Here is an 18,554-nt window from a genome sequence, read left to right as displayed (position 1 = left end):
TTGGGAAAATGTGACGTCATTATCAGATGCTGAATGACACTCATTTTTAGTTACATGTATGTTAATGTTGACATATTGATCTAGTCAATATATTTTACCTCATGCGACTATCTTTTGTTGTTTTTACACCAGAGTGATTTAAAACTATGGTAAAGTTTCTTTTGGCCTTCAGTATATTAGGAATAAAAATAATGTATTATGCTCACCAGAGGCTCGCATAATACAATTTTTATTCTTAATATATGATATTGACGATACCGAAAAACACTGATAATAACCTCTATTTATCATATAATATCTTACATTTTCAGTGCAGTCAAAGTATGTGATATTTTTCAGATCACATACTTTAAGAATTTGATAACTTTGCAAATTAGATGTAAATTAGTTAAGGTCTCAGCACTAGGTTTATTGACATTTAAGCAAACGTACATGGGTGGCACTCCAAGATTGACATATGCATTCATACTCGTCAAATAAAAACATTTCAATGGCAATTTGACACTGAAAGCTGTCCAGCGTTCAGAAAACAAAAAACGTTAGGCATAACTTTATTTTAATGTAAGGACATCCAAAATGACGTCATTCGAGTTTGATGTCATTTCCATTCAAAAATACACCACACCACATATTCTTGCGTCATTTGAATATCTAGTAATGGCGGACTGGAATTAAAGTTGCATGTACAGTTTACAAAAACACGTTGTTATTAAGCTTGAGCTTATATGATAAAGAGATTATTACCCTCGTGTATTTCGGTATCGTCAATATCATATATTAGGAATAAAAATAATGTATTATGCTCGCATAATACAATTTTAATTCCTAATATATGATATTGACAATACCGAAAAACACTCTGGTAATAACCTCTATATATATATAGATATATATATATATACATGTGTATATATAAATTGAGACTGAAATATTTGATGGGGTAATAAAGGTATTTCAGGAAAAAGAAAGAAAAAACTAGTTTTTTTAAAAGCTCCATGTTCCCTTGTTCACTCCTACACAGTATTTATCACTATTTTAACTTTTTTGTCTTTCGTTTTTTTAACTAGCCAAACATCTACTATGGTGTTATATCTACAAAGAGGATACAATTTTCTAATTAACTTTTTGGTGAATTAATAACAAAATAGATGCACCAAGTTCAACTTTAATTTGGATTTGGATGAATTGCCGCTTAACTCAATATATATAAATTCATATTTTCACAATAAAAGTATTTGGAGACATCACTGTCATTTAAGCAAATATAATCCTTTAACCTTCTGACTTGCATTTTTCCATGTCCCTTGGCATGTGTTTTTGTTTTTTTTAGAAAATTTATATGAAATGTATTTCAGGCGGCCATTGTTTCAAGCATAACTTCTGGCGATAGTTTATGGTATGTAGAGGCATTTTAAGGTGCAAAACACTGGGGAGGGAGGGGGGGGGGGGGGGGCTCAAAGCAAATTTTTTCCTTTTCATCCCAATTTTAGTGAAGGTGATCATCTCAAGTTAGGTCAGGCAAGTGACTTTCAGATGTATAGTCAATAGTAGAGTAATTCACATTAATTCTTTGTTCAATAAACCACTAGTATTTTACTTGTGTCCAGTGTTACTTTTATTCTTTTTTCATGCCAAATGGTACATGATGAAATCAATTTTGTTGACTGCACAACTGTTAAATACAACTGATGTTGTCCATCTTGACTGAAGCTATGGAAACATGTTTTTAAGCTGTTATTTCCAAGAAAAAAAAATGGACTCATGGATTTTGAGAATGGACTCATGAAAATGAGCCAATTCAAGAGCAAATGAGTCCACTGAAAAAAAAAGGACTCCTGGGAAAAAATCCTTAATGCTACCCCAGGTAGATAGGTTAGTTTCTTTGTGTCTGTGCGCACATGTCATAGTACACATCTTGGATTCCAATCAGTTTGAAATGTTTGTGATAAGTGCAGAAAAACAAATCAAGAATCACATTTCACTATTCTATTCTGACCTGATTAACATCTGTCTCAGTCTGTTGAAATCACAGTGACTTGGGTTATCCACTGCAATAGAAAACACTCAGGGTAATAAACATGCATTTTGTAAAGTGTTTCATCACAGCTTCATCTCCAACTCAGCCACCACATCCATCATACTACTAACGTTCTGTCTAGAAATAATCTAATTTAGCATAACTTTCATTAACATACCCCTCCCACCAGGGTTTCTGCCAGAAGGTATGGAAGGTCAAATTATGTACTCTAAAATCTTGCAAATTAATGGATATATTTTGCAAATTAATGGATACATTTTAATAATTTTTTGGTAAATTATAGAAAGAGAACTGCTCATTGATATTTGGCAAAGGGAATGAAATGCAATAGGGGCACTTATATTCCGATTTATTTTTATTATGTGCCCTCAAATTATTTTCTGGCAAAAAGCCTGCCCCCCAAGCCCCCAACCCCACACCTAACATATATTGATGGAAAAAAATATAAAGGAACACACAATTAGTAACAGCATATATTGACTGCAATCAAAACCCTCATCCATAGTGTCAGGACTCGAACCATGTTAGCAACATTCAAGCCCATATTATGAATTGTATTTGTATTCTATTATGACTTGACAGACATAACTACTCCAGTAATAAATTAAATTTGTTTTTAAAAAATGACATGTGTTTCCTTATTTCTTTCCATGAGTATATAACAAATAATTTGCAAGCCTCCCTAATGCAATTCTAGAACATTGTTCAAACAAATATGTTCATTGAAAAGAATTCTACAGACGCAATGAGCAAATATTTGTCCAGTTTTAAAGCCTTATACAGATATAGTTTATATTCTTCATTTAGAATCTTACGACCACATCACAAATTTCCTTTAACTAATGGGTTTGTTTTTCTAACAATATTTATTGTACTATCTAGACTATGCAAGAGTTGTAATATGTAAGAATACAATACCTTCAACAATGCCCCAGGGATATGTTCGTCCACGGACCTTTTTCCCTCCTACCTCCACCACAGAATTACAGCCAACCACAGCAAATGGTAAACAGGCCTATAGAATATAGATTTTAAAAAATTCCCTTATAATTTATTTATTTTATATATCCAGTGACTGCCGTTTGACGGGCACGATCGCGCCCACAAAACATATCTTGTGGCACGAAAAAACGCTTTCCGTAACAATTTTGCAAGAAGAAAATTTTAAACTGTTAACTCATTCGGATCACTTCGGCCTATTTCTATTCCTAATCAGCCAAGGTGTTCTGAATTATCACAAATTTGCAGAACAGGTGGTATGGTATGGTATGGGATTAACGTACACATTCAGAGCAAGCTGTTTTAGTGCATGCCTGTAATGGGCACAGGTGCCAGCTCCTCCGTCCATGACAAGGGTTGGGGTGGGTTGAAGAAGGGACCGCCTGCAATGGCAGGGGCAAAAGAGCACCAGCAGGGTCGGTAACAGGTGTGGGGAGAACAGGCAGGTGAGGTGTGTTGATTTTGTAGCAATCTGGTTACTATAATTAAAAATGACCGTGAAATATGAACAGATATTAATGTTATTGTATATTATTATCAGTTTGGTGACATTTACATTTTAACAATTAAGTTATGCTAATTTATGAGGAGACAATGACTCGCAAAAACAAATTAGGGGAGCTTTTTTCAGCTCCTGAAGATTTTACAAACTGCAGTCACTGTATATCTAAAATAATATCAAATATTTTGAAGTAGAAAACAACAAACAAATCAGGAATATCACAAGTATATATGATCCATGGATACTTATTATGCTAGGTCTATTTCAATATAAGTTTTTCTGTTAAAAAATAAATGTAAAAATTAAAAAACACCTCTAAAATGGCCGGTACATGTAAGTGATGACTTTAAATTCTCAAAATGACCACTTATTTTAGCAACTGAATATTGTTGGAAGATATTTTTGTCAACTTTCATCAATAATGTAGAAAAATGGTAAATAAGTATTTCACTGATCACTTAATTCAGACCCTTTTGTCTAGCTGTAGAAGACACTATTACTGTTCTACTGGCCTCGGTGTCGTCGTGGTTAGGCCATCGGTCTACAGGCTGGTAGGTACTGGGTTCGGATCCCAGTCGAGCGTAGAATTTTTAATCCAGATACCGACTCCAAACCCTGAGTGAGTGGCTCAGTGGGTAGGTGTAAACCACTTGCACCGACCAGTGTTCCATAACTGGTTCAACAAAGGCCATGGTTTGTGCTATCCTGACTGTGGGAAGCGCAAATAAAAGATCCCTTGCTGCTAATCGGAAAGAGTAGCCCATGTAGTGGCAACAGCGGATTTCCTCTCAAACTCTGTGTGGTCCTTAACCATATGTCTGACGCCATATAACTGTAAATAAAATGTGTTGAGTGCATCGTTAAATAAAACATTTCTTTCTATTACTGTTCTCTGATTATTATTTTAACTGTCCCCATCCTAACCCTCATTATTTTACAGCAGGTTCAGTACCATAATACCCCCATAGCCAACCTTTCTAACACAGTCAACTTGCTTTAGTGTATTATTAGTATCGGTATTCACAATTATTATCATTTCTACAACCATATAAACTGAACACATGAGGTGGTTAATACCAACAAATGCAAACACAAAAGGTTCATAAAAATATAAGTTAAAAAAAAAAAAAATCCACCCAAAACCCCAAGCTCACTGAGAGTACTGCTACTGGGCCCTACAAATCCCCTAAGTTCAAGGGATATAACTATATCAAACATAAATAAATTCCATTTTTAACAAAGTTATGGTTCTTGAATAAATCCCCATAAAAAATCTGGAAAAATATATGTGGGACAGGTCGACAGATGCTGGACAGAAGAATGGAAACAAAACCTATAGACTAGAGCTGGGCGGTATTCAAATTTCAGATTTGGTACTGGTATTTTTGGGGTGACTTACCTCAATATTGGTACGGTATTCAGCATCGACAACCTATGCAGATATCAAGTGATATTTTTATTATACACGGCTATAAATGCATTCCAAAGTTCCAAACCCACCAGTGTTTTCGTCTAAATTGTACTCATATGCCTTCTCCTGGATTTAGGGTATGGTTAGGTTTCATTCAAGAATACCAACCCTATGTTTATATTTTATAATCACCATGATGTTCATGTCAAATATTCTGGGTTAAATTTCCTCCAAAAAGGACTTTCTGTTGGTGCTTTTGGGGGAAATTAACACAGTAGAGCATTTGTGCTATTTCATCAATGTAGTTTGGTTCATTTCGACATACTATATCCCTATGGGCTTCATAAGCTGTTCAGCTAACATACAGGTACATGTTTTTCTGTAACTTTGTTGGAAATATGTCCACACACTTCTATTGTCAGAAGTTAAATCAGTGTGTGCAACTTGGATCAATACTAAACAAAATCTCTAAACTTCACTAACTTACCTTCAGTTGTAAATCCTGATTCTTAAACTCTTCATCCTCATCACTGTCACATTCAGGAAACTGGTAGATGTGAATATCATTGTCACTTATTTCCCGCATTATCTGTTTAATGAATAGAAAAATAACTTGTGTTTATTATGACAACAACAGTATTAAATTTTTTTTTGTAGAATAACAAAAAATAGAAAAAAATATTTTCTTTTAACAGTCTTCACTCTTTTCAATGTCCATGGAGATTTAGGTATTGAAGAAAACATTTCCTTTAAAATTACAACAATAAATACAGAAATACTAAAAACATTTAAAACAGGAATTACGTGTAAATGGCTTAAAAGACTGAGTCTATGTAAAAATAAAATCTCAATAAAATAAAAAATAGTAATAAATAAATAATATATTTTGTAAAAAGATTTTATATTTGTATCAAACAAGTAGGAAAGAAAGAAATGTTTTATTTAACGACGCACTCAACACATTTTATTTACGGCTATATGGCGTCAGACATATGGTTAAGGACCACACAGAGGAAACTCGCTGTCGCCACTACATGGGCTACTCTTCCGATTAGCAGCAAGGGATCTTTTATTTGCGCTTCCCACAGGCAGGACAGCACAAACCATGGCCTTTGTTGAACCAGTTATGGATCACTGGTCGGTGCAAGTGGTTTACACCTACCCACTGAGCCTTGCGGAGCACTCACTCTGGGTTTGGAGTCGGTATCTGGATTAAAAATCCCATGCCTCGACTGGGACCGAACCCAGTACCTACCAGCCTGTAGACCGATGGCCTACCATGATGCCACCGAGGCCGGTCAAACAAGTAGGATGACAACTTTAATTAGGAATTTGATATTTGGTATATAAACACCCAAAAGATTGAGCTTTTGACCATCATATTACAGTAAAAAAACAAAAACAAAATAAGTTCATTTTGGTAAATTTTACATTATATTTATACCAATAAAGTATATTACAAGAAGTAGAATTAATTTATTTATCTTTTTAAAAACAAAAGTGATTCTAAACAGCTTCACGTATGTTGCAACACAAACATACTTTTTCTTTCATCTTTTTGAGTTCAGCCTTTGTCAGTGTATCAGCCTTTGCTAGAACTGGGACGATGTTAACTTTGTTGTGAAGCTTTTTCATTACATCAATATCTAGTGGCTTTAATCTGAAACAAGATTACAACTATGCAATTCAATTAAATTTTCTATAATTACAACTATAATTTGATGTTAAAGGGACATTCCCGAGTTTGCTGCATTGTAAGAAGTTTCCGACTAATAAAATATTTTTACGATTAAACTTACATATTAAATATATTTTCTTGTTTAGAATATCAGTTTCGGTATATTCAATGTGTTTCTGATCGTCTTAATATTTGTAAGAAGCCCAAACTGGATTTTGTCTTCAAATAATTTCGTATGTATGACAAAAACATCTTTTTTAGGAAATAAAATGAAATTTAACCTAGTACAAATATTAGAATGACCAGAAACACGTTTAATATACAGCCACTAATAATTTATGCAGAAAAATATATTTGGTATGTAATTACAGTCGTCAAAAAGTCTCTGTTAGTCGATAACATCTGAAACATTGCAGCAAAATCAGGAATGTTCCTTTAATTAATTGTTTTATTACAATATGTTGCTACTGCTGCTTTTGTATTCAACTATAGTCTCCTGTTCAACAAGTATCGTTCACTCCTGTTTTGCAATTCCCTACTTGATCTACATAGGTTGAGTACTATAATACATATATTCAACATTCTTGGTTAACACAACAGAAGAAAAGATGCCATATACATTAAATTTCCAAAACTCACCCTGCAAGAAGTGATATGTGGCACTGTATAGCTATATTCATTTTCATTTCAGTATACAATGACAAGCATTGTTTACATTTTTGGATGTGTGGGTGGGAATAAACTTCTTTTAATGATAAATAACAATAATGACATGAGTACATTAATTGGATAAAAACCAAACAAAATGGGAATATTATATGGTATAGGTTAATCTATACATGCATATCAATGCCTTTCTAAATACATGTACATATTTTTGTTTTTTTAATATAGTTAAAAAAAAATAATAATAATAATTGCTTACCCATGCCCGTATGGAGATATGAAGTACAATAAGCAATGGACCCGGTGATCAATAATGTTTTTTCTGTGGAGACCACTTTCATCATTGAGATACTGCTCAAACTGCTTGTCAATGTATTCCACTATATTTTTCCAGCTGAAAAACAAGTTTTTATGTTAACATTTCCTGCCTTTGTGACACAATAGATTCATAAATAATACTTTCAAAATTACAAAACAAAACCAAGAACATTAGTTTCAATGTATTAGTGTTTAGGTTTTTTTGACTCTGTTAATTAAATAGAGAATAATACATGAGTGACCGTTAGATACCATTTATCTCACGAGTTGTCTTAAAATGTATCTAATGAGCGAAAGCGAGTTTGATACATTTTTAAACAACAAATGTATTATTCTATTTCTTACATATCCTCAAAAACCATATTTTAAGCAAATTTTAACATCTTTATCAACTAAAAGATATTTACAACCCTTTGCACATGTAGCTGACTTACGCATCACAGACACGATTGCCAGGTTAACTATACTATTGGTGACCTAGAAGCAGCCAGTCATATATCTTGAAATTGTTAAAAAATAACGCATGGTATTCCCACAAACGGGTGTGTTAGAAAAGTATTTATTTATACAATATTAGTTATTCAGTAACAGTGATTAATTATGTCAAGTATACACCTATAATATATAAATTAAATTTATCAAATAAACAAAGATGGAAAAAAAAATCATTGGATTCCTATAAATCTTGAAAAGTAGGGGATTCCTATTAGCTTTTCATGAGGCGTAAAAAGAACAGGCTGGTGCTTATAAAACTTTTAGAGTCTAGACATTAGACTCTAATTTGTATGTGTGTGACATCATTAGAGATTGAGGGGCAGAACGTAGCCCAGTGGTAAAGCGTTCGCTTGATGCGCAGTCGGTCTGGGATCGATCCCCATTGGTGGGCCCATTGGGCTATTTATTGTTCCAGCCAGTGCACCACAACTGGTATATGAAAGGCCGTGTATGTGCTATACTGTCTGTGGGATGGTGCATATAAAAGATCCCTTGCTGCTAATCGAAAAGAGCAGCCCATGAAGTGGCGACAGCCCTTAACCATACATGTATGTCCTACGCCATATAAACGTAAATAAAATATGTTGAGTGTGTCGTTAAATAAAACATTTCCTTTCATTAGAGATCGAGTCTGGACTCTAAACGTTTTATAAGCACGGGCCCTGGAACAGGTTTTGGGTAGCAATAAAATCTAGATTTTTATCTCTAAATAAATGTCCAGAGCTAGAACATAATTTGTTACATATGGCAATTTTTAAATGTTTTTTTGCCACAGGCAAAATGCTCACCTATGACAATTTGGAACCTGCCCACAGTAATTGTAAACGAGTAACTTTTGCATCAAATATAAAAACCGAGGGCTATAATTTTTATCCAATGGCAAAAAGATGCCACTGGTAAAGCCCAGGACTTAAGGTAATTTATATCATAACTATGGCAATTTACATCATAACTACAGCAATTTAGATCATAACTACGGCAATTTAGATCATAACTACGGCAATTTAGATCATAACTATGGCAATTTAGATCATAACTACGGCAATTTAGATCATAACTATGGCAATTGCAGGTGCTGTTGTTAACCTTCTGACCATTGGATTAAGTTTTGACAAAACCAGTGTTGAGGTGGTAAAAATGTATAACTTTTAATCACCTATTTTCACTTCTTCTTTTTTTATAAATACACAAAATAAGGTTTATATTTAAATCAGTAAGTCTTATGTTTGTGGGGTTTTCTAATTTTTATGATATTTTAAATCAATTAATGTTGATGAAAATTAAGCAAACAATCTAAAAAGTTGCATTTACTTACTGGCATTTGTGGTCAGATGTCCAGTATTTATGTCCATTATTCCCAATAACAGTGGGGGTTTTGGGTGGGGTTTTTTTACCAGAATTGTTTTGGAAACGAACGATTCATAGCCTGATATTTCATGATTTTTGTTGTTGGTAAAACGGTCAAATTTATTATTAAATTAGCTGTCATAATCAGCTATCGATTCCTGAAAAAGACCACGACATTATGCCATTGTTGTCAAGCATAAAATATTTGCCAAAAATACATTTTTCAACTCAAAATTCTCAGGTATTTTCCATTGAAAAACGAAAAAACTAAAGCTGCCATAATTAAATTAGATCTCAATTAATCTATTTTCCTGCTGTTCTATTATTATTTCCTGTGAGTACTGTGTGCAAAATGGCGGGAAATATGAATTGGGAAATGCACTGTATAGTGTACAGTATGTTGACTTGTGTGACATTGTGCAAGATATCCTGCCTGCAGAATCCAGGTTAAGTTCAAGCCCTGAATGCCCCATGACCAATATCAATATTTGATTGTGTTCACCTGTCTATAGGAAACAAAATGCATATTATCATTGATGATTACCACTGTACATTAATATGATACAGTTTAACAAACACAAATCTACTGAGAACAACCTACTCATTTTCTGTATTAAGAGCATCACTGAAACCCGGAGTATCGACTATTGATAGTCTCAACCTCACACCTTTCTCTTCAATTTCTAGCTGCTTTTTTGCAATCTCTACTGTTGCCATTATTCTCGCTGAAACATAAAAGCTAATGATGAAATATCAAAATAAACACAAAGTTTAATTCAACACAATATGCATGCAACACCAGGATTGTTATACTTTTAGAAAAACCATCATTTTGAATTGAATACTAATGCACCAAAAACACAGTAAATGAAACATTTAAACAGTGTAAATCAGTTATATAAAACCGAAAACACTCCTAATAGTAATAAACCTTATTCTTTTTTCTTTTTTTTATAGTTGTAATGGTAATGTAAATGGAAACTAAAGCCTAAACAGTGCAAAAAGTATTGAAATAGTAACTGGTGTGGAAATTTAACAGATGTTAACTTTAATTGTTCAAGGACAAGTGAACTGTCTAAATTTACTAGTCTGGACTTAATAAATCAATGTTTGCCTCCATATATCCTCACCTATTAGTTAATCTTGACTATAAGTCAAGTGCTTAATTTCAAACACTAAAAACTTCTCTCTTTTTTATCAACCAATGACCACATTTTATAATAAACATGGACCACAATTGGTTGGCATCGTCAACAAGTTTACAATTAGTGATGTTGGTGATTTTAGCAAAGCAGATTGCAGGGGCGGCACAGTGTAAAAAATAGTGGTACAGCTCGTGGTTGCCAGACTCGCGTTTCAAATTACTTGTAAGGACATTTTCACAGATATAGCAAATATACAACCCCCCCCCCCCCCCCCACACACACACACAAAAGTGGTACGGCCATGGCCGACCGTCTGCACTGCCCCTGGATTGTTATCTTAACATTAAATGATAGCATTACAAATTTATTCATAGTCTAACCAGTTATCAACATTTACTGAATGACTGAACCAATCAAAGACCAAACAACTGACCAAGAAGAGCAAAATACATCAATGTTAATATTTTATTTACTTGGGTTTTTTTTAGTTTCACTTGTCTATGGACAACCATTGTATAATAAATGTAGTTGTCTGATAATATTGTATATATGGGTCGAGCATGTCAGGCATACTAATTTCATTTGTTTTAAGTGTTTGTATTTTGAGAAACCAAACAGAGAACAAGTGATTTTCTCTCCTTTCCTTTCTTTCTCATTTCTGAAAGCACCAATCTTTCAATCACTTTTGTCATCCAACTCGAAATACCAACTTTTTTTTTCAAACTGCAAGTCTCTGTGAGCTTAGTGAGGCCACTTTGTGTAGGCATGTGCTCAATAATGGCTTCTGACATTTGGATGCCTTCTCAAAAATCTTCAACACTCCCCCAATCCCTTAGTCATACTCATTAATGCAAATGGACAAGCTAACTTTGTGACAAGGAAGTCTTATGGATGCTCCCATAGAGGATGTTTAGGCAGTTATGTGTCAGGGTGGTTACTTGATAATGTAAGTCGGAGAAGAACGACAGAGTTGTCAAAAGAGGTATTGCAGGTGAAATTCAAAATATGATAGCAAGAGACAGGCAGGTGATGAATGAGAAAAATTAGTGAAAGTGTGAGCCAACCTGTGAAATCTTCTGGTCAACTAGCTAGATCTAAGTTTAATGTCACAACTTTTATTTGTTTTCAAAGATAACAAATTTCTTGCATTTAATTGCAGAAAAGAGGTGTGGGAAAAAAGAAGAAGAAGAGAGTGAGAATCATGGCATAAATATGAAAAATATACAAACATACAAATACACAAATATAAATACATGGTACATTTTTTTTAACTTGAATAAAACAACACAAACACATTTTCTTAGGGAAAATCTCACCTTCCACTGATGGGATTTCTCTCTGTGGGTACATGTCGCTTAAAAATAAACTGTTTATTAGGGTGGATTTCCCCAAACCAGTTTCTCCTGCAAACAGAATACAATAATGTTAATGCTAATATGATGTCCATAAAATAATTTATTCAGGAGACAAAGTTGATATCAAAACCACCCCATGCCGTAAACTGTAGGACTGTAATAAAAAATGTTTCATAGTTGGATTTCCTTCCTTCCATTATCTGTCTCTCATATGACACTATGCCTCAATTCTATTTATTACACCGAGGTTGAAGAGATACCCTTGTGATATAAATCGTCTCTCACAATGTGAAATATGCTTTTTGATAGATCAAGACCTCTGATCAGGTGATTGACTGTGTCACACAGTACAACTACACATAGATCTTCATGCAAAAAGTGTGCACATGGTTCTTTTGATTCATATTTTTATAATCAGAAAAAATCTTCCGGTCAATTCTTATAATTAATGTTAGCCAAATAATTTAACAAAATATACATTTTAATACTTTTGTTTAGCCTTAAATACATTTATAGTGTTGTTTTGTGTAAACATCATTGATAGATGTGTGGTGTAGAAATGCAGTTTCATTGATAAACAGCTAATTCAAGTAACCACCACATGATGTCATTATGCTAAATTACATCATTTCGGTAAGCGACATCACCTTCCCCAATCTTAAGTCTTGGTGAAATAAACAAAATACTATATACTCGTTCCAGAAAGAGAAAATTTATATTACAATTCATGGGAACTCATTTAGTATTCCCTATAGCCAAAATGTTACAATTATATTCTATTGCTAAAAGGATCAATTATTAATAATGTTCAATAACTGTTCTGGGAAGCAAATCATCTGATGGTTTGTGAGATAAAAATTCAGGACAGAAGTCTTACACCTACAGTACGCGAACCAACCATACTTGCGTCTAGACGGCAACTCCGACCAAGCTAGACGGCGTCTAGACTAGTTGAGGAAAAAATTGAAAAATTTCTCTTACACGGTTGATCGGCGGTCACTGCGAACGTGCACGAGCTACTTGATTTGAGCCTCTGACCTTTTTCTTGTTGTCAGTTACCGCTATGTTGTCGTTACACTACGTTATGAATTAAAAAAACTAAATTATATATTTATTTCACGTGGGGTTTTTTTTCTTCAAAATCGCGATATACGTGTTTACAAGGCATTCGCACTACACTGAAAATAATAACTAAATAATACATTTATACTGACCATTAACCCTTATAAATCGTTTAAAGGGAAACGATTACAATAAGCAAACAATAAAAAGGAGTGTATGGAGAAGGGAGAGTTCTTCGGTTTACTAACAAAAGTGAAATCGAGGGGAAAAGGGGGAAAAAGAAAGAATAAGCTTGGTTTTGTGTATGTGATATTTGGCAGAGCAGGAAAGTTCATTTCATTTGTGAGGGGAAGTCGAATCTGTTTTAACGTTTACTGTATTTAAAAAAGTAAAATAAATAATAATGAAAACAGAAAGTGAAAATAATAAAATAAAAATGTTTTTAAAAGGGGGGGGGGGGGGGGATACTGCGAGTTAGATGGGAAATTAAAAAATATATAAATATTTAAAAATAATAATGTTTGCTTTTGCCTACGTGACAATTGTCATGGGCAGCTATGGATGCCGTCTTATTTGTCTGAGGAGAGCAGGTTTCCAGGTCCGTAGGAACAATATCTGGGGGGAGGGTGATTTCAGCATCCATCGTGTGGAAACGGGACACAAAGTCATATTTTTACCTTTATTCATTTTCGTCCTCTAGTACAAGCAGGGCGGGCTGTAACACACACACACACACACACACACCGGTCCACCTCATTTCCCACAGGCCTGTGATGTCGAATCTGTTCGCCGGTGTTACAATGTTTTATTTTTTTATTTTTTTGACCAATAAAATATGACATTACATATACGCTATTTGATCCACGCTAAGTCTATTAGTATGTTTTATGATACTTTTCCATGTGCTGCCACAAGTTTTGGGGCAAATAGTATATTGTAGCATTTACTTATTTTCCGTGTGTCTTCGTTAAATTTGTCAAGTCTGCTTTGAACTTGCCCCATGTCCATGTTGGTGTCCCCTACAGTGATTTTAAATTTCATATTAATCAATATATCTTTTCAACTTGGCAAGATGATTGGGACGGTGCGGTTGCAAACAAAATGCATTCTGTCATGCCAGTCCTGGTAGAGTGGCAGTCATCCTACAGGCGGTGCAGGAAGGATGAAGTAGTCTTGTGCCGTGCTCGCATCGGCCATACATATTTGACGCATTCATGTATTTTAAAGGACACCCCCCCCCCCCCCCCTTCTCCTCAGTGTGAACATTGTCAGTGTACACTGACTGTGCACCACATTTTGGTCGAGTGTGATCATCTCAAGCCGACAGAAATGTTTTAGAATCTTTTAAACTCCATCCAGAATTAATTGTAAAGTTTTTAAAACACTTCTATACAAAGTTTTAAAATATAGTTACCTTGATTTATGTATTATATTGTACTTTTCCCCCACAGCTCCTTACACAGTGGTTTTATGTAAATATATATATCATGTTTTCATATACATGTTTGTTGTACTTACCATTTGTAACACCCAATAGCCGATGTGTATTTTTGTGCTGGGGCGTCGTTAAACATTCATTCATTTATTCATTAAATTTGTTAAATTGGTCAATAATAATAAAATGTGCCTACAAAACTATGTTTCATTGTATGTTCATCGCCGAATCTACCAATGATCCCAACTATCGCTAATCGTTTTCCTCTGCGAGCTGCTTTGTTAAATAAATGTGTTTGCCGTGATTTCCAAAAGGCACATGGGTACAGGTTTTATCTGTAGCTGTTGTTGTTGCAGATATATTCTCTCTAGCACCCATTTACCTTTTCATCCACTAACTATACCAATATTACCTGTAAACGTGTACCGTCGATTTGACCATTGATCACAACGATCGCGGGGTACATGTTGTTTACGAACTTTGTTAAATAAATGTGAGTTGGCGTGATTTCCAAAAGGAACATGGGTACAGGTTTTATCTGGAACTGTTGTTGTTGCAGATGTATTCTCTCTAACACCCATTTACCTTTTCCTCCACTAACTATACCAATATTACCTGTAAACGTGTACCGTCGATTTGACCATTGATCACAACGATCGCGGGGTACATGTTGTTTACGAACTTTGTTAAATAAATGTGAGTTGGCGTGATTTCCAAAAGGAACATGGGTACAGGTTTTATCTGGAACTGTTGTTGTTGCAGATGTATTCTCTCTAACACCCATTTACCTTTTCCTCCATTAATTGTACCAATATTACCTGTAAACGTGTACCGCCGATTTGACCAACGATCACAACGATCGCGGGTTACATGTCGTTTACGAGCTTTGTTAAATAAATGTGTGTAGGAGTGATTTCCAAAAAGAACTTCGGTACAGGGGCTGTTTGTATTACAGCTATATGTATATTTTCTTTTTCTATGACTGTTGTTGTTGATATCTCTCTCTACTGTTGTTTGTTTTTTGTGTATGTATACATTTTTTTTCAATGTTAATCCATACAATTTGATTTGGGGAAAATATTCCGGGTTTTTTTTATTACTATTATTATTATTTTTTTTTTTTTTATGTCAAATATATTTACTTTACAAACGATCGCCAGTCTGTGATATGCTTAGTTAATATGTAAATGTGTGTTGGCGTGATTTCCAAAAGGAACTTTAATATATCTAGTGCTAGTGCTGTTATTGTTGCGGATCCGGTATAGTCCCCCTGTTAATTTGATCCATACAATTTTATTTTGGGAAAACTTCTTAAGATTTATTTCATCCACTGGTTTATAATATTTTGATTTATTTTCTTCTTTTTTTCAGGCATTACAATAAGTACAAAAACTAAATAATAAAAGACTACGAATAAGAATCTGGTATATTTTGGGTAAAATTCCATGTCAGTCCCATTTTTATCCAATGTTATATTACTATCAATGGAATAAATGTTAATATCCTAAAAGGTACCGACATAATAGTCCTCATTCTCCCACTTTTCCAGTTACTCTGTTCAAAAGGCCGGAAATGTGATATTTTAACACCTGAAATTCAAACTTTTCTCAGGGCAGCATGTTCAGACCGTGAAATACATTTATTTTCATCTCCCAGGCCAATGAACTGACACCATGCCCCCCACCCACTCCACCCCTTTCAAATACACCTCGCGGTTATTGTTATATCTCTCCCCCACCCCACTCCCCCAAAAACTCAAAATATCTCCACTTCAATTTTATTATTTATAAATATATATCTAGTAGGAGAGGAAGGGGAAATGCAATGGACTGAAATATGCAATACATTTAGTCTAATTCAGTCAAACAAGTGTACACAAGTGTACAAGTTGGGCACAAATTTAGAGGGTTCACCAAAAATAAAAATGCAGACAGTGGTCTCAAATTTTGTTCGGCAGTAAGAACCAAAATTGTTCTGAATGTGCAATTTAAATATGACTTGACCTGACTGAAATTTTAAACGGGAGTGCTTTCATAATCAGGTTAGGTCAGGTCATAGGGTTTAACATGCTCATTCAGAGCAAGCTGTTTTAGCGCACGCCTGTCATGGGCACAGGTGCCGGCCTCAGCTGGCTCCTCCGTCCAGGACAGGAAAGGGTTGGGGTGGGTGGGAGAGGGGACTGTCTGCACTGGCAGGTGTAAGAGAGTAGCACGTCCAATCGGTAGCAGGTGGAGGTGGTTTTGGTGCTATGGCATTTGGAATATCCTGTAGGATTAAGCCAAATTGAATGTAGGAAATTTGATGCATTTTTGAATGGTCCGCCTAAATAGAAATGGTGAGCTATATATATTTTTGAACTTAGTATGCCGAGAGTAGCACGTTACTGGGTACCTAGTTGGTGTTGAGATGTCTCCCAAGGTTGCCCATAGTGGCCCTTAAAAGGGCCTGATCTGTTCAGAAAAGGAAATATTCACTTGGTTTCACACACACACACACACACACACACACACACACACACACACACACACACACCAATTGCCACATTCAGTAAAAATTGTAGGCATTAGGACAAATATTGTTAAAATTGCAACTGATTCAAAATTGTAAGTACAAAAATGCTAAATAAATTTAACAATAAAAGTGTACACAATATTTCAACTCAATATCTTGAGGCATCGGTTGAGTGCTCGCTTGCGGTGCTTGGGTCGCAAGATCGAACCACATCGGTGTATCCATTCACCTGATTGGGTTTTTTCTCGTTCCAACTAGTGCACCACATCTGGTCAAAGGCTGTCATATGTGTTTTCCTGTCTGTGGGAAAGAGCACAAAAAAGATCCCTTGCTGCATTAGAAAAAAAAATGTAGCGGGGTTTCCTCTGATGACAACATGGTGTTTGACATCCAATAGCATATGATCAATGTATTCTAGTGGTGTCATTAAACAATATACTTTAACTTCTAACAATATAAAGTACAGATAAATGTTCATAAAAGGTAAATTTTTAAAGAACACCACAGTAAAAACTAGTAATATAAACAAATATTATGTACCGGCTTCGGTGGTGTCGTGGTTAGGCCATCGGTCTACAGGCTGGTAGGTACTGGGTTCGGATCCCAGTCGAGGCATGGGATTTTTAATCCAGATACCGACTCTAAACTCTGAGTCTCAATGGGTAGGTGTAAACCACTTGCACCGACCAGTGATCCATAACCGGTTCAACAAAGGCCATCGTTTGTACTATCCTGTCTGTGGGAAGCGCAAATAAAAGATCCCTTACTGCCTATCGTAAAAAAAGAGTAGCCTATGTGGCACCAGCGGGTTTCCTCTAAAAAAATAAAATAGTGTCAGAATGACCATATGTTTGACGTCCAATAGCCGATAAGATAAAACAATCAATGTGCTCTAGTGGCGTCGTTAAATAAAACAAACAAACTTTATAAATATTGTTTTAACACAAAAATAACTGCGATTTGGCTTAGATGATAAAACGTTCTCAAATTCATGTCAGCTTTTTCTTTGACCTACAAGCCCAAATCAAAACTAAAACAATGTCTATTTCTCAAGCAGCTCGTGCGTCTTGTATCAGGGACAGTTCTAACAGATTGTCTGGGTCACCATAATGGATCAAGTACTAGCCAGTGTGCTGTTCGACGATTAGTCTTCGCAATAATTATTATCTTTTGGATATAAATTAATAAATTAATTGTGCTAAATAATACTAACTACATTTTTAGGGGTGATTTTAAAAAGTCAATGCAATAATTTGAATAAACAAAATCATGGGCTCCGTTTGTTTTGATGTTTAATCTCCCCGGGCAGTATGGTCTAATCGTGTGTGTGTGTGTGTGTGTGTGTGTGATTAGATGACGTCACACTGTTGCAGCATGCCACCTTCATTGTATGTGACAATCAGTTGAATCGACCGTTGCCAAGTATGCAAATCGGGCCAGTTGTTCAAAAATTAATCACTGTGTAACCATTAGTTAAGAGAAATTATTAAAACAATTATTAAATGACTTCAAAGAACAACTGAAAAATATATTAAAATTTGACTTAGAACAGCATAATAAAAAATATATTAGGTAGGCCCCTGCGAAGCTTC

The 18,554-nt window shown here is 34.8% G+C and overlaps 1 protein-coding gene across 3 annotated transcripts in view; it reads right to left on the bottom strand.

Moving 5' to 3' along the window:
- LOC121367715 (septin-2-like) overlaps positions 1-18,554 on the bottom strand; it is a 69,825-nt gene that overhangs the window by 8,697 nt on the left and 42,574 nt on the right. For all 3 annotated transcript variants that reach the window (XM_041492051.1, XM_041492052.1, XM_041492054.1), the window contains 7 exons: positions 11,916-12,002; positions 10,056-10,179; positions 7,554-7,688; positions 6,493-6,610; positions 5,438-5,539; positions 2,957-3,053; positions 1,997-2,048 (listed from right to left, as the gene is read on the bottom strand). In XM_041492051.1, the coding sequence (XP_041347985.1) occupies positions 1,997-2,048; positions 2,957-3,053; positions 5,438-5,539; positions 6,493-6,610; positions 7,554-7,688; positions 10,056-10,179; positions 11,916-12,002 (715 nt within the window). The remainder of the gene's footprint in view (positions 1-1,996; positions 2,049-2,956; positions 3,054-5,437; positions 5,540-6,492; positions 6,611-7,553; positions 7,689-10,055; positions 10,180-11,915; positions 12,003-18,554) is intronic.

This window comes from Gigantopelta aegis, chromosome 3, assembly GCF_016097555.1.
Source record: "Gigantopelta aegis isolate Gae_Host chromosome 3, Gae_host_genome, whole genome shotgun sequence".
Classification (NCBI taxonomy): Eukaryota; Metazoa; Mollusca; class Gastropoda; order Neomphalida; family Peltospiridae; genus Gigantopelta; species Gigantopelta aegis.
Note: the sequence above shows the minus strand (reverse complement) of the source record. Positions and strands in the feature narration are given on the sequence as shown.